Source organism: Accipiter gentilis, chromosome 19, assembly GCF_929443795.1.
Source record: "Accipiter gentilis chromosome 19, bAccGen1.1, whole genome shotgun sequence".
In the NCBI taxonomy this organism is placed as follows: Eukaryota; Metazoa; Chordata; class Aves; order Accipitriformes; family Accipitridae; genus Astur; species Astur gentilis.
The window spans coordinates 24,696,702-24,720,051 of NC_064898.1; the positions used below are offsets into that span (position 1 = coordinate 24,696,702).

The 23,350-nt window shown below is 43.3% G+C and overlaps 1 protein-coding gene across 5 annotated transcripts in view; it reads left to right on the forward strand.

Annotated features, from left to right (window-relative positions):
* PAK1 (p21 (RAC1) activated kinase 1) overlaps window positions 1-23,350 on the forward strand; it is a 72,515-nt gene that overhangs the window by 41,164 nt on the left and 8,001 nt on the right. For all 5 annotated transcript variants that reach the window (XM_049823246.1, XM_049823242.1, XM_049823243.1 and 2 more), the window contains 9 exons: window positions 517-727; window positions 6,205-6,305; window positions 7,734-7,881; window positions 8,974-9,011; window positions 10,958-11,074; window positions 11,406-11,580; window positions 14,912-14,975; window positions 15,904-15,952; window positions 17,958-18,070. In XM_049823246.1, the coding sequence (XP_049679203.1) occupies window positions 538-727; window positions 6,205-6,305; window positions 7,734-7,881; window positions 8,974-9,011; window positions 10,958-11,074; window positions 11,406-11,580; window positions 14,912-14,975; window positions 15,904-15,952; window positions 17,958-18,070 (995 nt within the window). In that variant the 5' untranslated portion in view covers window positions 517-537. The remainder of the gene's footprint in view (window positions 1-516; window positions 728-6,204; window positions 6,306-7,733; window positions 7,882-8,973; window positions 9,012-10,957; window positions 11,075-11,405; window positions 11,581-14,911; window positions 14,976-15,903; window positions 15,953-17,957; window positions 18,071-23,350) is intronic.

Genomic DNA, 23,350 nt, shown 5'->3' on the forward strand with positions numbered 1-23,350 from the left:
CTCTGCCTCTGAACCAGTTCAGCTTTTTAGCAAAGGAGCCTGAGTGGCTGCATTGAAACTCTGAGTGCAAACTTAAGTTTCTCTGTATCATGCTGTTGCTGGAGACTGATGCAAATCTTTTGACATAGTTTTCAGTGGAACCAGCATGGATCTGAGAGGTCTTACAAGCTTGGCAACTTGTTGGCTCCTCTTGGGTATCCCTGCTCTTTGCTATCTCGTATTTATTGCTCTGCCTCCCCACCCTGCAGTTCTACTCCAAGGTTTCCTTGAGAATTGGCTGTATCCTGAAAGAGGCTTTTCTTAATGATCAATAATGCAAACACTTAAACACAGTCTTGTTAACAGAAAAAAAATTGGAGTTTAAGTAGAATTGCATTGATGCTCGGTCTGTGTTGATACAAGGTTACAGGCTAGTCTGCAAATACCTGCTTGTAGTTTATTTGACAGTGTATGATTCTAGTTCACAAAAAATAAACAAATAAGGCTTCTTATTTCTTTTCTTTTTCCCATTCCTAGTAACGGCCTCTGCAACTGAAGATGTCTAACAATGGAGTTGAAACAGAAGACAAACCGCCTGCTCCTCCAATGAGAAATACCAGCACTATGATTGGATCAGGAAGCAAAGATGCTGGGACTTTAAACCATGGCTCAAAACCTTTGCCTCCCAACCCAGAGGAAAAGAAAAGGAAGGACCGATTTTACCGTTCTATTTTACCAGGAGATAAAAGTACAGTATTTCGTTTCTTCTTATAAACCTCCTGTCTGAATGTTGCTCTGAAAGACCTTAGTTGAGCACCTGATGCTTAGTGATGGTTTAGGTTTTAGAAAATGTGTGTTTGTTTGCTGCACAGCTGTCTTGGTCATTTTGGGGTACAGAAGGTGCTGGCTGTAGACCTGTTTTTTTCTAATGATTAATCCTGCCACATTTAATCCATCCTGCTTTCTCTGTTTCATGGTTTGGGTTTTTTTCCCCCCCTTTTTTCTTCCCCTTAAATTACAAGAACAGTATCCCTGAAAACTGGGACTAGCTCTACTACCTCCCAGTGTGAATTTTCCTTAATGGTCTTGAAAATTATAAATTTTTGTACCAACTACAAGCTGGCCATTTAAAGCTGGCATTGGCGATTCCTTTGTTGGGGAGCAGGGGGAGGTCTTTTGCTTGTTTGGTGTTTTAAGCAGCAAATAATTTGGGTTAAGCATGACTAACAGGCCATCTCCTGCCAGGCCTGTCATATGTTACTGCATGGTCACTTTGGTCTAGTGTTTGGGTCAGGCATTGTCTACTTGCTGTTAAGAATAATCTGTTACTGCAAATTCTTGTACATTTCTTGTGAACTGAAGGATTTTTCTCCTGTTATAGGGACTGTGACAGATGGAAATGGAGATAGGAACTGTGAACTGTACATGAAATTCTAATTTTTAAGATCAGGATATTTAAAAAACCTCTCTCATTAACCTTTTGAAGTGATGTAAGAGAAAAAATATCTCCATCCCCTAATATGTGCTGGTTTCTTTTTATATCTGACCTATTTTTTTGGAGTTCCTCTTTCTAATACCTCAGCTTTTTGTAGAGTCTGCATTGCAATGGTATCTGGACACTGGGTAACTGAAGTGAAGCCTTGGTATCTTCAGCTTCCTGGGCTTCAGGAGGGAGGCTGCCTCCTTAATTTTTATTTGTGAAAAGACTAATTGTAGTCATAGTTTCACTGCTTTAAGTAAGCAAGATGTAGGTTCATTTTCTACAAAATATTGGAGCATTCATTATTGTTATTATCTGATACCTTTGGCAACTTTGAATTGTTTTACAGATGTGGATTTTTGAATCTGCAATCCAGAAACCCATGAACTCAATGTTAAAAGTTTGCCAGATCTTGGTTAGAACTTGCCATTATGAGTATTAATCCTAAAAAACTGCAGGATTTTTGTGTTGGCTTACTTAAGGGAGTGGGGGTTTTAAATCTCTAGGCTCAACAGTTGCAGAGAACAAAGAAATCACCTGAAATTTATAAGAGAGTAAAAGAAATACAACCCGAAATGCTAGTTTGAACTGGATTTTAAAGGAGAGCTGCAAAAGTGAATGGTTTGGGTAAAATCAGCAGACAGACTGCTACTGATTTGAAGATGCCTGCGTTTACTGAAGATTGGCCAACGTGGCAGATGCTTCAAGACGTGAGAGATTTCTGTTTAGCCAAGCCCAGCAGAGCCTTCTGTTGCAATACACCTGCCCGAATGAGAATGGTTGCGTCTGTCCTCTAATTCCTGTTGAGTAAAAAATACCTTGAACACTGTCACCTTCACTTCAGATTGGTTGATTTTCATCTTATGAAAACTTTTTCTAATCTTATGATGACAACTAAATTCCCAGTCCCTCCTGCTGCTTAAACATTAATGAAATTCCTGGGTGTTCAGATAGTCTCTTTGGTTTGTGCCTGAAATAATTTGGGTGTCATTTGTTAACATGGCTGGACTAAAAGGGAAGTTGGTTTCCCTTCAGTTAGAAGAATGTAATTTTGGGCAAATCTATACCTTTGGATCTTTAGTCAAGGAAGCCAGTGATTGTGTTTAACATCTGCTGGGGTTGCAAAGAGTCTGCAAAGATTTGAAATGCTCAGTGGTTAATTTTGCTAGCAAATATGGACCTAGGCTTTTATACTGTAGTCTAAGAGCTGTTGAAGTTGATGCTGTCAATCCCTTCAAAGAAGTGGTAGCTCTTTACTCTGGGCAGGGAACAGTGCTGGAGCAGGCACTTTACGAAGGATGGGTGGGAAAGATGGTGAAGGGGTTGTGCTGATATGCAAAAGTGCAGCTCAAACATATGGAGTCCTGCTGTGGAGCAGGCGACAGACCTGTTGAGAGCTTGTGGGTCCAGATCAGAGGGGAGGCCAACAAGGCGGGGGGGATATCTTTTACAGGTTGATGGGTCAAGAAGGTCAGTTCTAGCTGACGGTGCTTTGGAAAATGTCTTTTCCATTGTGCTGCCTCTGTGCACAAACAGAGCCATGGTGTAAAGGATGCATGGGGCTTAAATCCTGGGCCTCATACATGTTTGTACACTTCCCATTGAGCTGTGTCCCCTTGCTAGGCTGTTCTGGAGGTGTCATGCTGTGCTTGCAAGATTTAGGATGTAATTTATAGTCCTGATTTCCTCTGTCCCAGCCTAAATCCTAAACCTGTTATTTAAAAAAACCTGTCAGCTTAATATTGGGTGAGTTCTATCCAAATGGATGCAGAGCTTATGTGACTTGTTGCTTTCAACAGGAGTTGTGAACATCTGAAGTTTCTTGGGCGCAGAGCTCATCAGTGTCCTAGTTGAGGGTATGAATTTGGCACATTCAGCTCCTCTGAGCTTTGCTGAGTTCAGCTGCAGCTTTGCACGGAGGCAGGGTTTTACCCACAAGGTGACAGTTTGCAGTGCCCAGGAGCCCTTTCTGTGGTGACACAGGGAGCACTTCACACAGTGTTACCATGGAGAAGACTTTTCTCATCTCAGTATGCTTCAGGAATGGGCTCAAAGGCTTACTTCATGGTGGGATGTCAAGTTTCCTAGTTGCAGCTCAAGTTGCCAGAGCATCATAAGGAAACTTTATGGGTGGCTCTTGTAACACGGTCAAATGTGTGAGGTTTTGAATGCTACAAAAAGCAGTTATGGTATTAATGGTTTTAATACATTTAGGCTTCTATATCTGTCAGATTTTGGATCAAAAGCTTCTCAAGTTCGTTGTCCTCCAAGACTGCTGGAGGAAAATCTCTGAATTCATGTGCCAGCTTCATAAGTGTTCACATGATGGTGAATTCAGTCTGGGTGCTATAAAACCCTGAGTGTGGCAGGCAGGCAAATTTAAAAATGTGTACAGAGCAGTTATGGTTTCACCTGCTGTAACATTATTGCTAAGGCAAAGTGATTTTAGCATGAGTTTGTGGTAGTTGTCCCAAAGGGTTGTTGAGTGTCAGGGAAAATGCAAAGGGTTGAGATGCTGTAGGAAATGGTTGCAGAAAACGAAAATTGGGAGAACATTAACTGCTTCAGAGATATGAAAACAACATAAGTCATAAATGCAGAAAAATGTCTTCCTGTTTCTATATTGCAGTGTAGCCATACTGAAACTCTGTACCTATGTGTCGAACATGAACAGAGAGCTGGAGTGTTGATGTGACAGAGGCCATTATATCATTTAATCAGTCGCTCCAGAACTGTTTTTATTGCTTTGTATAGCTGAGGCTCATTCAGGCCATCATCTCCTGCTTTGTGTAAGTTAGCAGTCAGCGGTCATCTCCGTTTGCTGGTTGAATGGATAGTGGAACAGTTGGTTGCAGAGAAGTTGGGATTTGGGTGTGTGGCAGGAAACTCAGGCTGTCTGAATGTAGAACAAAAAAACCACTTAAGTGTATTGACTTCTGGATAGCAGCTTAATGCCCTTAAGCTTTTTAGGGATACATTCAAATCAACTGTGGCAGTCGTCCTGGACATGTATGGGTGTGGATCACCCATGTAGCACTCTAGTGTAGTGGTGCTAGTACAGGTGCCCTCTTCTTCCTCACCTGAGTGATGGGCTTCTAGGCTGAGCTGACACCCTGCTCTTTGGCTTGGAGGAATGGACTGATCCTGTAGACAGGCCTATAGAATATGGTGCCTCTGGCTCTTTGCATCTCTTTTCTTCTTGCTTTCCATCCACCACTAGGGCATGCAGCTTTTTCTGTATACCTGCTGGATGCAGCTGCTTGTTCCTTTTTTGGCAGGCCTCTGTGCTGCAGATGCTCACCATCTGCTACCCAGCAGCTGCTTCTGTCTCCTCCTAGCTTCCCCCTCTGTGATGGCTCCTCCAGCATTGCAGCTTTCTCTCCTCCTTCCCCTTGGCAACTCTGTCGCTCTTCTGTGATTCAGCTTCCCCCATCCCCTTTGTTTGAAAGAGGGATCGAAAACAATCTGTTCCATCTTCCTGTCCCAAATGGAGCATCTGATTCCTTTCTTCCTCCACAGTAACTCTGTGCAACAGTAACTCTGTAATGACACAGAGAACAGTGCCAGAGCTGGCACTGAAGGAAACGGGATTCGGTCCTTGGGGGCAAGCCCTGACCATCTCTACACAACTAACCACCAGCAATGTCTTAATTGCAGTATTGGACATTAACCTCACGGGTTTCTGAAATACCTGGCATTTGTCGTTCATATTGCCAAAAGTGCACTGGGGAATGTCAGCCATGAAACAAATTCTGCTTGGCTTTAGATAAAAAAGGTAGCAGCTGGGAAACGTTTAGTCACCTTTTCCTGGCTCTGCTTATTTTATAACTGCAAGCAGCAGCAAATCTGAGTAGAACATGGTTCTTCCTTAAACTGATCTCAACTTCTTGAACACAGTAGATATTAAAAGGAAGGTAGAGTCCTTAATATGTCATGAATATGGATGATTCCATAATCCAAGGCATAATGATAATCTTGTTTGAAGACCTGACTTTAAAATTTACAGGGTGCATCTGATTTGATTTATTTCCTTTCCTGTATCTTCATGACTTCTGCTCCTCACCTGCCAGATTCTGCCCTCTTGCTCTGTGTCTTCAAAGCTTGTAATTAAAACCACATTTAGTTCATTTTGTGAGCAGAAAAATATAAATGGTTTTGCTCATACACGATTTTGTAGCAGAAGCACATGTTATATTTCGTTTTCTTCATAAACTCTGTTTTGAGGAGGTAGGATGAAGGAAGCAATTTATAAGCAGTATTTGTAGTTAATTTTGTCCCTGGTGACAAATATGAGAGGGGAACGTATCTTTAACAACACATAATATTTTTTTTTTTAAGTTGCTTAAAACAACAAATAAGAAAATGTGTTCAAAAGTGCATGGATTCCACTTACTGCCACTGTAGTGCTTTTGACTCTGACCTGTATAAGTTTGAGTGAATATTTTAGGTAAATAGCTCTTGTGCTGTTGAATCTAGCCCTACCGGTTGATACTTGACATACCCAAAATGTCGGTTTCCTTGTCTTACCCTTGTCCTGTGTTACAGGAATTTGATTTTTGTTGTCCACTCACTGTGGCTGCTGTTAGTGAGGGAACAAAGTTTTTAAACTTGCTGTTTGTCTGCCCCACATTGAAATTCTATGACTTGCAAAAGGGGGGGTTGATTGGGTAGGTAAATTGGAAGTTATTGGTGAGATTTTAATTTTTGATGGATTTGTGGATTTTTGTTGTTGTTTTCTCTTCCAGCCAATAAAAAGAAAGAGAAGGAGCGGCCAGAGATCTCCCTCCCTTCGGACTTTGAACACACGATTCATGTGGGGTTTGATGCAGTCACGGGAGAATTCACAGTAAGTGAATCTGGAGGAAAATAGAACTGTGTGGTTTGGCTTATTGCTGGGAGGAGCCAGGACCCATTAATCTTTTATACAGTAATGCTGGAAAGGCTATTACCATCATCTAGTTTGATCTCCTTTGAAACCCAACTGCAGAGGTTACCCACTAATTCCTGCTGAGAGACTGTTTGTCAAAGTTGGCACATCCCAGGAGCCTAGGCTGCCAGCAAACTTTTCCTTTCCTGTTTTTTTGGCTGATATGGACAGCAAAATATGGTATCTTTCTCCTCTGTTCCCCCCGCCCCCTTCTAGAGCTGAATTAGGTCTACAGCATAGTCTGTGTCCACCAAGTGGGGTTCTGACAGTTCCCCTTTAGAAGACACACAGCTGTGCATAACTACTTATGACAAAATATGTACGTGCTGTCCTAAGGCTAAATGTCAGATGCTTTTATGGTTTTTTTTTATTGGCATGCAAAATACTATGAAGACAGAGTTGTATTTCAACATATTATTCTTCTTAATTTGATTACAAGATAGTATTTAATAGCAGCAGCAGTTGTCTGTGAGCAAGCTGTTTTTACCTGTCTTTAATACGCTTCTTTTTCAGGGACTTTGCTCTTCTAACCTTTGAATCACGTGTACAATTGTGTTTTGCATATCAGCCTCTAGACTTGCCCAGGTTAACCTAGATGTACCAGTGGGTCAATACCTGAGTGGCGTATCCAGCCCTCCTTTTGAACAGGGAGGATAACTTTATTGGTGAAGGATCCCAGTCACTTGCCACTTTGTGCAAACTGTTATTCTTGGTGGTGATGAAAAGCACAAATCTGGTTGTACTCCAGATGTATTTATTTTCTGGCTGAAATGATGTCCCTGTAATGAAATTCGGAGCTTCATACATGATGTTAACGTCTCTGCTTTCCCAGCTCTGGTTACAATAGGCACCAAACTGCTATTATCAAAGAACTCTAATGTGACAAGAAGACCCAAATGAATCTTGCGTGTTCATTGTGCTAGGTGCTATACAACATATGTTACTTCTGTAGTCTTTCTTGGATATATGTAAATATGTGTATACCTGAGCACAAAGGGTTTGGTTTTGGGTTTTGTTTGTTTGTTTGCTTGAGGCTTTTCCTGAACTGTAGCATTTGGGTCTGCTCTTTTCTGGTTTTTGAGTTTTGGTCTTCAAAGGACCTGGGTCTCACTCAGAGGCCCGTGAGCACAGGGGCATTTGCACGTCCATGTAAGGAACGTGTGACTTGTAACACAGGTGGTGGCTAGGAAGGTATCGATCCACCGCCTCTTTTCCTTTCCTCTCCTCTTCTCTTTTCTCCCTATTTCTGTCACAGCACTGCATAACCCCAGAAACTGTGGCAGAACTGTGGCGGTGGGTGTGCGTGCTGTGAACCACTGTGAGCTAACAAGGTACATCTCCCCATAGGGAATGCCGGAGCAATGGGCACGTTTACTTCAGACTTCCAACATCACCAAGTCGGAGCAGAAGAAGAACCCCCAGGCAGTGCTGGACGTGTTGGAGTTCTACAACTCCAAGAAGATCTCCAACAGCCAGAAGTACATGAGTTTCACAGGTACATGGTGATTGTCTCATATGGTTGTTTTGTCCAACCAGTAGCTCTGTTTTTTCAAGGAAAATGTGAATGAGATTCTCTAGCTACTCAAGCACCCCTCTTCCTTTTAAATGCTGTTCTGTTAATCCTGCTGCCCAGCATAGCTGCAAAAGAGGAGGTCAGTCAACTGGCTAACTCCCCAAAACACAAAGGTTTTCTGAAACTTATAGCCAGCACCTGGAAGGCAGATCCCGGAGTGTTGTTGCTGGGTTCCCAGTGATGAAAATCCATGGAGAAAACAGGCAGCTAAATTTTGCACCAGTTTCAGTTTCCACCATGGGTGTGGATGTTGCTTTGTGCACGCTTGGGGTGAGGGTCTCTCTACTCCCGTGTGCTGTGATTGAGGATTACGCCTGCTAGGTGCTTGATAACTGCTGGCCGGATTCCTCTGAAAATTAAAGCTGCTAAGGTTTTGTGCCTTCTTTGTATGGATTACCTGCCTAGTGGAGGACTCCGGTAGCCACCACTTCTTTTCCCTTTCAACTCTAACTCCTTCCCTTTCTAAATATTAATCCCTGCTTTGGTTCTTTTTAAGAGGATAGAGCCATGTCACCAGAACTGGTATTAATTAGGAATGCTCCAGGCAGGGATAAAAGCACAAATCTTCCCCATGTGTGCCTGGATAGTCAAACAAGAAGCCTACTAGTTGATTCATGGGATCCTCTGTTGCTGTTCCAGGAAGTTTAGGTGGCCGAGACTGAACATCTTACAGGTCTCGGGCTAGCTGCAGTGCCTCTGCTGGTGATTTAGCCCACTGAAAATATTTTGTGTATATGTATGGAGGAGAGTATTCATTCAGGTGTTGCTCTGGGAAATTCTACCCTCCTGCAGCAGGGATTTGGGGCCTCTGCATTTATCTGCAGATTTTTTTACCCTCTATTCCCATATCTGCCAGGTGTCAGTTTGTTCTGGGTAGCTGAAGGTAGTGCCTAGGTTTGGGAGCAGCCTTTCTTCCTGCCCCTTCGAAGGGAGCTTGTCCCTTTCTCCTCTCCCTGATGCTACTGCATTTACAACTCATTTATTTATAACGGTATTGCTATCTGTCTCTTTCAGATAAATCAACGGAGGATTACAATTCATCTAATACGTTGGTAAGCCTTATATTCACATTCTGTCTCGAGTTTGGGGATTTAAAAACTTGCATAAAGTAGTTAACTACATGTAAACTTTTGGTTTGATTAGTATATCAAAATCTGAACTACATATATTTGTATATTGAATACATGTTTATAAAAACAAGCATGCTCCTTTCACTTTTATTTTTTTCAACTGAGGGAGAATCACGTAGGCAGAAGTGGTTTTTAGTAGTGAAGAGATATTAGTGAATTTATGAATAGAAAGGGTTCTGTTTTCATAGAATTCAATCTGTTCCTGTATGTAGAATTTTATAACTGCTCTGCTTTCAGGTTTTATGTCTCTAAACATCCGTGACATAACAAAGTTTAATTACTAACCTACAAGGTCTGATTGACCAAAACTAATGTTGATTAGTGTTGATTAACCAAACTAATCTCCAGCAGAAAAGGAAGTAAAAGGTTTTCTTCTTCTCTGCTTGACCTTTACTCTGTCCTTACTAGGGCAGGCACCACTCCTGTTTGCTTTGTTAGGACACATGATATGTTTATGCGCGTGCATGTGAAATGGAAGAAACAAAACTTTCAATCTGAGATGATTCATAAAACCCCACAATTCCCTAATCTCTTGTTTTCTCACTGCCATGCCATTATCTAGAGTTGGCTTGTTCTGCTCCCTTCTGGAGGCAACACATTCAGGTCTGACTGTTTAGGACTCTCTGCAAAAAGAAAAGGAGAACGTTTCTGCTGTTGTTCATGATTACATGTCATTGTACATCAATCCTCAGGAGTTTGGAATATCTGAGGCTGTTGGATTTTAAAGCAAATCGTGAAGAAAGCAGTAGTTACCAGTCTACTGAGATAGCCTGATGTTTTTGGAAGACACTAGGTAGCCTTTGATTTTGGGGATATTCAGGAAATTCCCAGTACATAGGTGTTTTTTCTTGTTGTTTTTAACAGGTTAAGCTTTTGTGTTACATCAAGTGCACTTTAGCACTTATATGTCAGGATGCTGGTGACTTCAAGTATTTTAGGTTCAGTGAAATACTGCATTGTTTTCCACCTCTTTCAGAGAGTACTTTATATTAATACTTTTTCCCCTGCTACTCTTGGGGAACTGATGATGCACAAGCAAAACTGGTCTAGTGGGCTGAGGATCTCACCAAGTTTATTTTGAAATGTTTATAGTGTAAAGAATGCCATGAACTTCAAATCCAGTTTCAAATTTAAAAGGTTCAAAGTGACTTTGGTTTCTAATCTCAGTATTGCAAAAAATTTCCAGGTAATTTTTTTAATCACTTGTAAAACTTGATTTTTTTTAAAAAAAATGTTATTCCTATTTTTCATAAAATTTTCTTTTAGAAAGCAATTTTAAAAGGTATTTGAAAAGATTTTACCAGATTCTGCTTCCAAAAATCTTTCATTACTTAGCTCTCAGTCGCAGTACCAAAGCTGGTGTTAACTTGATGTCCAAACTGTTAGAGAAAACATCAAGATTTTGATGCAAATTAAAACATTTAAAGACTGAAACGTCCAGTCTGCATGGTCCGGGTTTGAAGCAACCAGCAAAACAAAAAAGATGACGTAAACAGGGACAGATATTTCCAAAGCCAGATGTTGTCCCCGGAACTGCTGGGTCTGCCATGTGGGTGTTGGGAGGGCAGTGAGAGAACCCAGGCGGGTCTCAAGTCCTTGGGAAGAGGATTGCCATCACGCAGGCAAATGACCAGCTCTGTCTGAACAGTTGTGTTGGGCAGTGCTGGACTGCCCCTCCACTTCCCATAAGGCCTCAGGATCTTTGGAGTTTGAATTTTTCAGATATTATAACTTGGTAGCCTGTTCTGATTATTATTTTTCTGCACTTGCTTCAATGCAGTCTGTTAGGAGCTTAATACAATGTTTGTGATTTTGTTTATAACAAGCGATTGGGTTTTTATTTTTGCTATTTGTGTAACCACATGGAGAATGTGAAGGCTGTCTCTGAGACCCCTGCAGTGCCCTCAGTGTCTGAAGATGAAGATGATGAAGATGATGCAGCTCCACCCCCTGTGATAGCTCCACGACCTGAACACACAAAATCTGTGAGCAGAAATATTTCCTTCAGACCCTGCAGCTGCAGTCACAGTTGGGTCTTGCTTGTGGCTCCCCATCCATGCTGCATGGCATGGTGCTGAGCCCTTCTTGGGAGGAGGAGGGAGGAGGTGGGAGCCATTCCTTCTGGCAGAGCACCTTCATATTATCACCTGCCCAGCTGTGGGGGGGACAAGAGAGTCCTGGCTTAGTGACATTAGTTGTTAACAAAGTAGCTACAGAAATGCATCCCTGACAGCAATAAGAACAATAACGAGATGAATAGAAGTGTTTGAGTCATCTGACTTGTATTAATATCTACATTTTTCTCAACAAAATTAGATATACACCCGCTCTGTGATAGACCCTCTTCCTCCTCCTACCAGAGATGTGGCCACCTCACCTATTTCTTCTCCGTCGGAAAACAGCACAGCGGCGCCTGATATGCTGGTCAGGAACACGGAGAAACAGAAGAAAAAGCCAAAAATGTCAGATGAAGAGATCTTGGAAAAATTAAGTATGTCTTTTTTGTTGTTGTTGTTGTTTGGTTTTTTTGTTTGTTTGTTTTTTTAAATATAATTAAATTCCAGGTCCTGCTGTGTTGATTTCTTAAAATCTTAATAAGCTGAAATGTTTTGACATTCCCATTTTGAGATCTCTTACTGAAGACATTGCATTGTGACTGTGTGCCAAAATTAGGGGCAGATGTAAGAAGGGAGTATAAATGTAAGCTGAGCACCTGTGATGCCAACTGAAGTCCCTGGGGAGTTACAGATCCTCAGGCTCTGCAAAACAAGCCCTGAATAAGTAGCATCTAATTAACTATGAAGTCTGAGATTGTTCCACATCTTGATATTCTGTAGCTCTGGAGCATGGATGATTATATTGCAATGTTAGACATAGGGTGTCTAAAAGATGGAGAGAAAATTAGTGCATTCCTGAGTTTGCCTTCCACAATACCATGGTGTAAAGTGACATGGTTATTTTTAAGTGCCTTAACACTGTGTGGGTACCCAAATCAGTGGTGGTTTCTAAGAAAAATCCATCATGCCTCTTTGTTGTGTCCTAGTGTCTTTAACAGTCCCTACCTTCAGATAAAGCACTTCTCTGCTGCCTGGTATTTTTGGGTTATGCTGTGGCATATCCAGTATCTGAACCAGCTCTTCTGGGCAATTGATTGCTATCCTCCAGCCTGGGCCATTTTTTATTAGGGTAGAGCATTTCTCAGTCTTTGAACTACTAATCCTGTATTAATGACATACGTGCCTTGCTTGTCAGTTGATGTAAATTGTGTTAGCTCCCCTATGGTCAGGCTGGTCTCCTCAGTTGAGGGTATACCCTTAAAGGTCAGTATTTTATGAAGCGAAGACTAGTAGCTAGACAAGGGGAAAATTTAATCTGAGGGTATAACTTAAAAAAAATAAATTAAAATGGCACCAGTGTACTTCATTCCTTTAAATAAAGCCTAAATTGAATTGATGGCATGTTAACTGGAAATGCTTGCTATTGGAAAACTTATAGCCATTGTTCTAAAACAGCAACTTCACTTACTTTATTAGCAGGACCTTTGTTATATTAAGGATTCAACCATTTTTGTGACCAGGTAGGGCAAGCAGGGACTGTGGCAGGAAAAAGGTGCTATTCTAATACAAATACATTCACTTCTGTAATGAAGAGAAATCTAAGTGCCACTCTTTAGCAGTGTCAGGTGGCAGATGCACCTTCTGACACCTTGCTTGCTCAAGCAAGTGGTGTTCTGTGCTGAACTGATTCTTTAGCATTGAGGGATTTTGTTATAAATAGGTGGGGGTGTGTGAAGTTCAGTGGCTGCTGTTAGGTGTCAGCTTCTAGATTTGGGCTAGTCTGAAGTAGGCGATGAACTTTAATCCTGTTGTTGTAAACTGATGTTTTTCCACTGAAGGCAGTGGAGTTGTACTTGTGCAAAGACATGCAACCCTTTCATGTTTTGGTTTGACATGTGAATAAAATGACTAAAATCTTAAAGCATATATATATATATATATATATATTTACACACACTGAAGATATGCAAAGGTTAAAAGGAAGCCGATAAATCTCCACCTCTTAGTATTAATGCAGCATTGGTGCAAACATTAATGAATCCTCACCTGACTTTTTGGGAGGTAGGAAACATTACCCCAATCTACAGATGAAACAGGGCAAGACTGGCAACTGCCTCTTGTCACTGCAGCACTGTCCTGTCACTGCCATGGGGAAACATCTGCCTCAGTCTGAACTTGTAGCCCGTGTTAGGCTTTGAGGGAAAGTTTATGAACATTTGTTCAGAAATGCTTGCTCTCAGGGCAAACAGCACTGCTTCCACAATTGTACAGTGGGGTTTATATAGTCAGATTTCTCTCCCCGCCCTCCTCTCCAAACATGGACCATATTCCCTTGCCTTTGCCTCTGTCTGCCCTAAACCCTGTGGGTTTGGCTGCTATCCAGCAGCATCTGAAAATAGCCTGCTCTTACTCTGCTTGCTACTGGATTTCTTGGCCTAGTGACCACGAGCAGTTTCTTTGCCAATATACATCTGTTTAGGCTCAGCCCTAGACCCCTCTGAAAGCAGCACCATATGTTGGCAGCTTGAGTGACTTGCAAACACCAACTCAGATGCAACTCTGCATCCCTTGATCCTATTAGCCACCCTGGTGCTGTTAGAGAGGAGACTTGCTCCCAGCTAAGCTCTAGGAATTGTTGGCTCTGATTTCTTTAGCCTAAAGAGGGTGCGATTGCTGCTTGCCATAGGGGTATTATGAATATCAGTAAATGTTTGCAGGGAGCATTGAGTTTCAGTGATGCTCCTTTTGTGAGTTTCTCCAGTTTACCCTTTGGCAACCCACCATACAATTTGCAGGAGTCCAGCACCTCTATGCAGGCTGCCCAATGCCTGTCCTTGGGCTGAGAGCTCCCTCCCCTCATACAGAAAACATTGTGTTCCTCATGAATACCAAATCCACCTTGAGCCTGAGTGGCCCTTCACTGCCTTGTGTTGCAGAACACCGTGCAAAGTGCTTTTCCCTCTGAGGGATCCAGTAATACACTTTCTTCTGGCTGAACAGCCACATTAGGGTAGGAATGAGTTGAGATTGCCTCGGGTTGCTCTCCAAAACCAGAGCAATGCTGCAGTCGCATGGCAACTGCTGCTAAAACCTGTGCTGACTGTTGGGTTCCTAGAAAAGCAGTTGAGCATTACCCAGGCCAGGGGGGGTTGACTCTGAAGGGTCTCTCCAGCTTCCCCCCTGTGTCTTGCAACCCAGTCATTGGGTCAGTGATGGCTACGGTCGTGCTGGTTCAGAAGTGTCATAAATACTTCTGTTCTGCCAGAAATTGTCATGGTGTAGGGAAATCTTTGGCTGGATTTGCAACAGACTGTTGGCTCTAAGATAAATAAGGCCCTGGTCTCCAAATTCAGAGGATGTTGCAATGGAGGGGCATCTTAGGTCATCCAGTGTGTTGAAGCTGGCAGTGACTTTTAAGTTGCAGGTTTCCAGCAAATAATTGTACTTATATGTGTGAGGGCCATGTGTCCCCATCCTGTGCCTCATGGTGTTCAGTCACCAGCTGCTAGTGAAGGTTAAATGTGCTTAATGTCTGTGTTCCACCATTTCTGAAGGGAAAATACCTGTGAGAGGGGAATGCTGCAGCTGGTATGTGGATAAATACCTGAGGGCTTGCTTGGTGTTTGTGTGTGTCTCGATTTCTGGCAAGTGGTTCATGAGGCTCGGCAGAGCCTGCTGTGGCCGTGGGGCTGCTCTTCAAGTACAGTTGGTTCTTATAGCTATACAAAAAAGTACTTACAAAATCCTCTTGGGGTTTTTTTGTAGGAAGTATTGTGAGTGTGGGCGATCCAAAAAAGAAGTACACGTGTTTTGAGAAGATTGGACAAGGGTTAGTATATGCTCCTTCTCTGTCCTATATCTTTCCTTATGCTAAGAGGGAAGCACTGAAACCAGGCTAAGTTAGTTTGCTTGGAAAAGCTGTTGGTAATGCTTTGGAGAGTTTATTTTGTTTGGTTGGGTTTTTTTTTGTTTTCATTTTCTTCTTTTAATTCTGATTGTTTTGGTGGGTTCCACCCCCCCCAGCTCTTCTCCTTTTCCTGGCGAAGTCCTGAGTCACAGGGAGCGGGTTTTTTATGTGATTGTGTTTTAATATAAGAAAATATGTTATTACATGATCAGGTTGCTAAGTATAGCTGCAAGCAGGGAAGGAACTGCTTATTTTCAGCATGCAAGACAATCTTCAAATTACAGATTTGCTTTCTGAATTAACTGTCCTCAACGTGGGTGTTGCTCCCCTCTTAGCAGGGTAGGGGGAAAGTAGGTGTTGTGGGAGAGGCTGTAGTGAGGCAAATCACTTGAGAGATCTCCTGTCAGCTCCTGTGCTGAGGCTTAAACTTGATTTTCCCTCACTACAAATGCGACATTTGTTTACTTTAGCTGATCCTATCTGCTTTGTAATCATGTTGGGCAGTCTGCAAGCCAGGGCAGTGCAGTCATGCCAGTTTATATGGGATCAACTCATGGTCCTACAAGCTGTGCTAAGTTGCTGGTTTACCAGCAAGGGTTTGGATGACTATAGTGTCCCTTATTAGGAGCTTTGTTCCCCATAAATTCTCTAGCTTCTGTTCCAACAGCAGTCTTGGCTCAGAAGTATTTCAGATGAAATTTACCACTGGGATTATTGCATGAAAAGGAACGGGACTGAGAGCGCATCAAGGAGACAAGTGGAAGGGGCATGTGTTAAGCTCTCAGTCTTGCTATGAGGCACTAATAAGTGTTGGTTTTGTTTTCTTTTTTCATTTCTCTCTTTTGTTTAGAGCCTCGGGTACAGTTTACACGGCAATGGATGTCGCTACAGGACAGGAGGTAAGTGCTACCAGAATACCACAGCAGTGGATTTTGGATTGTGTCCTAAAAGTTCAAGCTGATGCTACAAAATAAAGACAGTCTTTCAGGGGTTCATGACATCTTATTTTTAATGAGGTATTTGTTTCCATACTAATGAGGCATGGATGAGTGGTCTGAGCAAAGAACTGGAAAAAGTGATTTCTTAAGTTTTGATTCCTGAATCATTTCATATTTGTAAAGACTCTTTCTCTGACCACAAAGGCTAGAAGCAAATGTTTGGACTAGATAGTTTCTCAGTAGAAATTTATTTCTTTAGCCCCATATTGAGTGCACCCTCAGCAAGTTTGCTGATGACACCAAGCTGTGTGGTGTGGTTGACACACTGGAGGGAAGCAGTGCCATCCAGAGGGACCTTGAAAGGCTTGAGAGGTGGGCCTGTGCGAACCTCATGTAGTTCAACAAGGCCAAGAGCAAGGTCCTGCACCTGCCTTGGGGCAATTCCAAGCACAAATACAGGCTGGGTGATGAGTCGATTGAGCACAGCCCTGCAGAGAAGGACTTGGGGGTATTAGTGGACGAAAAACTGAATATGAACAAGCAATGTGTGCTCGTAGCCCAGAAAGCCAACCGTGTCCTGGCCTGCATCAAAAGAAGTGTGGCTAGCAGGTTGAGGGTGGCAATTGTCCCCCACTACTCTGCTCTCGTGAGACCCTACCTGGAGTACTGCGTTCAGCTCTGGGGCCCCCAACTTAAGAAGGACATGGACCTGTTGGAGTGAGTCCAGAGGAGGGCCATGAAGGTGATCAGAGGGTTGGAGCACCTCTCCTATGAAGGCAGGCTGGGAGAGTTGGGATTGTTCAGCCTGCAGAAGAGAAGGGTCCGGGGAGGCCTTATAGCAGCATTCAGATACCTAAAGGGGGCCTACAGGAAAGATGGGGAGGGACTCTTTAACAGGGAGTGTAGTGATAGGATGAGTGGTAATGTTGTTAAACTGAAAGAGGGCAGGTTTAGCTTAGATTTAAGGAAGAAAATCTTTACTGTGAGGGTGGTGAGGCACTAGCACAGGTTGCCCAGAGAGACTGTGGCTGCCCCATCCCTTGCAGTGTTGAAGGCCAGGTTGGATGGGGCTTGGAGCAACCTGGTCTAGTGGAAGGTGTCCCTGCCCATGGCAGGGGGGTTGGAACTAGATGATCTTCAAGGTCCCTTCCAACCCAGACCATTCTGTGATTCTCTTCTATATGCCTTCTGCTCCTTTGCTTCCTACACTTACACTCGTTGACTTGCACAGAAATAGTTCCTCTCTCACCCTTTGCCCACTTGCTTTCTGCCCTTGAATTGAGAGACAAGGAATGTCTGTCTGTCTCTTTTTTTCCCCTCCCGAGTATTGAAAAGTGCCCTGCGTATTGCATGCATGCATAATAAACTAGTAGTGAATGATATGCAGTGTCTGTGGAAATGATTATTGCTAGATGGAGAATTTTTAAAGAAGAAAGTGGATGCATTATTCCAAATATATTTATGGAAGTCTGCAGCAATGCATGTCTACTTTGCATTTATACAATGTCAGGGTTATCCACCAGTAAATTTCATAATTGTGCTTTTTGCTGAAACTCCTTCACCCCCTTTTCCAGTTCCTGAATCGTAAAATCATGGAATGCCTTGTGTTGGAAGGGACCTTAAAGATCATCTAGTTCCAACCGCCCTGCCATGGGCAGCGGCACCTTCCACTAGACCAGGTTGCTCAAAGCCCCATCCAACCTGGCCTTGAACACTTCCAAGGAGGGGCATCCACAACTTCTCTGGGCAACCTGTTCCTGTACCTCACCACCCTCACTGTAAAGAATTTCCTTCTGTATGGACTGGCTGCTGGAACTCACAGAGTTCCTAAATGGCTGAGCAACCTGTGATGAAAAAGTGTTTTCCCACTTCAGGTGTATGTGGGACTAAAATAATCAACACTGGTACTGGCATGTTTCTAGGGGACTCCTGTAATAATGCTTTACTTGGTCTTTCCTCACTGCAGGTTGCAATCAAACAGATGAATTTGCAGCAGCAGCCCAAAAAAGAACTGATTATTAATGAAATCCTTGTGATGAGGGAAAACAAAAACCCCAACATTGTCAACTACTTGGACAGGTATGTCATGATTTGAAGAGTTCACAAAAGGACTCTGGAAAACGCTTCCTTGTCACTGTCTTAAGTGATCCTGGCACAGCTTAATGCAGGTGTAGGACAACCTAGGACAACATGTTTAATGCATGTGGCAATGTTGGGGTGTGGGTGGCTTGGTGGTCTTTCTCCATATCCTAGGAGAAGCAGGTGTCTCAGTTGGTATTAGTGGGGTATCTAGGCTCTCTTTAGAGATGCTGGTAGCAAAGGCAGTAGCAGTATGCTGTCAGGGCTCTGTTTTACAGCTCTCTCCTTTGCCAAATTTGACACAACAAGCCATTTCCTTCCTGCTACTAGAGAAGAAATAGAAATAGTTTGAACTGTATTATTTGTATTTGCTTTCCTCTTCCTCTTCTTTCCTCTTCCACTGAGCAATACTGGCATTCTGCTTGCGGAGGAGCAAACTCCTTCCAGGATTAGATGGTAATCTTGTCTCTGGCTGTCTGCTGAGGTTTTCTGCACAGTAGCATAACAGTGATGGGGTGAATGACATGCAATGTATAACCAAGCAAGGCTCCTTTCTTGTGGGTGTGAAAAAGAGAGAAAAGGAGACCTGGTACAGACATAAGAACTCTTTGGAAGGCAGAGGGAACGGAGTTATTCCTTGCTCAGAGCTGGGCTTTTTGTGGCATGCTGTGGCACTCCTGCTCAGCTTTGGATATTTTATGTCCATAGGGGACAGCTCCTTCTTGAATCCCTGCTTCTCCTTACTGCAAGAGCTGCACCTCATAGCTTATCAATGTACAGACCTGCTCTGCTTGTTCTTGAGCTGATGTCCCTTGGACCACAGATAGAGCAGAAGCGAGCAGCGCAGTGGTTTCTGTGCTGAGTGTAAACTGTTTTTAAAATAAATATGTGTAGCTGTGAAAATCCTGGTCACTATAGCTCAAGGCAGTAAAATGCCCAAGTCTGCAAACAAACGTGGCTGTGAGAGCTCTTCCCCACAGGATGTTAATGCTGTATGTAAGAGTTATAGTAGTAGCGCAGCAGTCATCAGCTCTTCGGAGGCTGACTGCCTTAGAAAGAGCAACTGGTAAATGTGCTTCTTTGGGGGTAGGGAGCTACCTTTGAATGTGTAAGAAATTCTTGCATCTCCTCTGAATTCCGGGAAACGGTCACAATCTGTCAGCATTGAAATCTGGGGTGTACTGAAAGCCCAACAGGCAAAAGCGTTGCATGGTGGCTTGAATTCACCATCAACGTAACATTGGTGCATTGTGTCAAGCCCGCATCATTGACCTTATGTTAAAGATATAGCTAGTTCCAGTCGAGCTGCAGAAGGATTTTCAGTCTGCTGCACTCAACATCAGAATCTAGTGGTCCTGATGAACAATGGGTTTGGCTTATTGTAAAGAGTGCCAGGATAGGGTGAGCTGCAGGCTTTAATCCTGGCAGCTTTTTTTTTTTTTTTTTTTTTGAAGGTGCAATGGAGGGATGTGACCTAGAATGTCTTTTGGAAATTTGAGAGAGTATTTGCACACTTGTTTGCTCTGCATGTATATAAAAATCTTATCAGCTGTTTCTTTATCAGGTTTCTTTAACAGGCTTTAATGTCTTAGCCAAACAAAGTACTTGTATACTGCAACATCATTTGTGATGCTGAATTTATATGGTGCTGTGTCCTATGCATGGCTGTAAAGAGCTACTTTGTTGAAGTCTGCTTTGTTGAAGAAAGTCTGCTCCTGGAATTTTGTGGAAGGGGTGTGGACCCAGGGAAGTGATGCTGGGCGGGTGCTCTCTTCTTAGAAAGAGCAGAAGGTTATCACCTGTGTAAAATGAAACAAGTGGTAAAGAAGACTTAAGAATTGAAACTGGGCTGAAACTCTTTCTTTCTCCTGGCTGATTAGAGGCTTTGTTTTGGCAAAACTGTTTGAGACCCACGTTCTTCCCATTAGAGAGAGCATCGCTGAGTACATGCATTTGCCTTGTCTAGTCAGTACGTCCTAGCTGTAGGGTAGCTGCACGTCTTGCCCTCTTCTTCAAACTTCCAGCAACAAAAGCTGCTGCTTTTGTCTTCCACTTTCTCTCACTAATCTTTTTCAGAGGGATTAGCTTTTGTTTGAGTGCTGCAAATGGACAGAGCTGCAACTAGGATGAACATGGTGCTTCTTGTGGCTATTATGCCACTTCAGCTTTGCAACTGCAGAATCCTGTTGCTGAGGAGCTGCATCCCTCCTGCCTGGCCTAATGTGCCTGTTTGCTTCCTGAGTGCTGAATTAAGCTGATGTTTGAACGCTGCATGCTGGCTTCTACCTACTGCTGTTGCAGAAGGAAATATGAAGAAGGATGTGCTTGCTACTGTGGGACCTGGTTTCTTTTTTGCGGTTCTGTGTTTGACAGCATCTCCCCTTCTGGGTCCCTAATGGGAGCTGCAAGATAATTATCAGTATAAAGCAGCTCTCTCGCTTCTCTTTGCCTCAGCTCCTGCCCTTATGCAAGGGTTTCCTGTGCTTTATCCTCTCTTAACCTGCATGGCCTGCTTGCTTGTGGTTAAGAGGTCTGGCTGGTTTACTGTCCCCCCTAAACATGACTGTGCAAATAGTGCATTTATGCTTCAGACAGCTTTGCTGCTGTAGTATAAGTGACCAGTGTTGCACGAAGGTGTGCTGTGACATTGAAGATAATGACACGGCCTAATTCAGCTGTGTTTAAGAGCTGAATTTAGAAGCATCTGGCTCTGAAGACAGTGACCCTAGTTTTCCTGTGCGGACAAGCAGCCACTTGTGATGAGTTACCTTCTGGAGGTGCCAGTTTCTTTCTACTGTTTGAAAGAGGACCTCGCTGCCCTGCTTCTAACCTCAGGCATCTAAACACAGGCATCAGATGCCCAGTGTTAGGCAAAGTAAACTCCCGCCCTTTGGTTTCTTTTCTTTCTGAAGAACTCTCCGTATCCTAATAAACTCCACAAATCCTCACTTTAAGTGGTAACCACTGTTAACCTTCACCCCAACCCCAAACTCAGCTATGGCTGGGAAGTCAATAAATAAAGCTGAAGATGTACAACAGTCATGGTCCAAGAAAAGACTGATTTCTTTCCAGGCTAACTTCATGTTTGCATGTTGGAGGCACGTTACTGGTGCAGAAATCTGTAAGGAATGATCTTGCTTTTCTGGGCAAAATGAAATTTCATGAAGTTTATCAATAAAAAAGGACTATGACTGACTGGTGTGTGTTTGTGATAGGAAGGGCTTGGTGGACAGCTTCCTAAAGGTATCTAAGTGGAAGCTGAGGAACACATTACAGGCACAGGCATTACCTGCTCTTGCCCCAATGGATGAAGAGAAGGCTGTAGACCACCTCTTACTTCCTCAAAGACTTTCATCAGCTTGTTTTTACCACCAGCCTTGTTTTGGAAGGTGATCGTGGGTGACAAGGTGTGACACCATGCTATGCCTGACATCACATGGAGAGCAGCACGTAGGTGTATGGACTTCCTGGTGGTGTCTCCAGAACTGCTGAGAGTGGTTTTGAGTCAAGCCTACAGAAGGCAGCTCAGTGACTAAAACTGGCTTTTGCTGCAGCAAGAAAGTGAAAAGACCCCCAAGATGATACCACCCAGTCTTGTGAAATGACATTCGCTTGGCAGCAGCTAGTGGGCAGCCACCATTAATTCCACCTCCCTGCATGTTATGTCAGATCTATCAGTTATTGAGGTGCCTGGGTCTTGGCACATGCCTTTGGCTGCTCATGGCACACCTTTGGTTCACAGCGTGGTTCTTGGCTTGCTCCATCCCTTTTGGTTGCAGAGAGATACCAGCTTGCTCCCAGCATGTGTAACCTGAGATTGTCACCCAGGAGCAGTGGAGCTCATTCTGTCCCCATCCTTACAGTCAAGTGGATTGGGGCTGCAGATAGTGCTAGTGGCAATGAAGGGAAGCACTATGATGTCCAGGGTGACACGGATTTGTTGAGAGGGTGCTGATAAAATCTGGAGAGAGCCTGGCTTGGCAGAAGTGATGAAGAAGTAGCAACAGCATAGGGGGAGGAAGGAAGTGTGTGGATGGAGTGACTTTCAGAGCTTATTAGAAGGTAGCTGACCCACAGTGTTGGCAAGAGTGCTTCTGAAAGCAATTCTGCTGCTCCTCTCTCACTTTGGGGGGCTGCTGTGCAGGTGATACTGCTTTTGATGGAGTCTGTGCTGTGGGGGAAAAACTGCCAGTGCATCAGCTTCTGTTCCATAGTGAAGTTGGAGACCTGTCTCCTCCAGGAGCATAGCCCTGTGTCCTTGGGCTCTGTATCCTGAAAGAAACTCCAGACTCTGCCTCCCTGCATAGTCTTCAGCATCACCAAACCAAGATATCATCTTTGTCTCCAATATTAAAAGTTCTCCATAACTGTAACACTTCTGTCACACAGCTCAGGCTACAGTTCTTATTTTGGGGGAGTTTTTTCATCAGGTCAGGTGTTGGCAGTGTGTCCTTTTGGGGTCAAAGCGCACCTGCTGCCCACTCCTGTGATGTCTTACTCACCTCTGTCTACTTTTCATGCCAAGTTGGGCTTAATAACTTCTTTCTCCTTCACTGTTGCTTTCTAGTTAATTGTTCCCTAGAACCTGACCTGCTTTTTGCCTTTGGCCCCTAGCAAATTCACTCTTCAGTAGGGTCAGTGTTTCAGAGCAAAGCAAATGTCTGCTTGATGTACTCTAATGCCAGCAGAAGCTTTTAACTAGACTCTCTGCCCTTTCTCTTGACTCATCTGTCCCCTCACTTCACAAATGGGAGGATAGCCTGAGAAGGTGGGTTTTCAAGTTTTCAAGCTGATGATTCCTTCCTTCAGGAATATGTCATCCTGATGTATCTGTCATGGAAGATTGTGTTGATGTTTTTGTAGGTGGGCCCAAAAAGTCAGAAGTGGTTGGTCGTTTGGGTTGGGTTGGTTTTTTTTTAAATGAGTTAATGCTGAAGTCTTCATACCAGGTCTTCTACTTTTAGACATGAGCACACACACTCCCAGCAGAGAATTATATCCCAAATGGCTGAGAAAACTCACCCTCACCTCAGCTGTCTCCTCCCCATCTTCCTACAGGCCTTTTTGGACAAGACTTGCCATTTTGGGCTTTCATTTTTTAAGTCTTTAGAATTGCTATTGCAACCAGCAAGATGTTCTCATTTGCCCTTATGAATGGTTCTGAATTTTTCAGACAAAACCCCAAACTAGTTTGGCAGCATAAAAAAAGATTGAGGTGCTTTTCAAATGCATGCTGCTTAAAAAACAAAAGTCTTCTTTCTTTGTTGTTCATGGGCAACC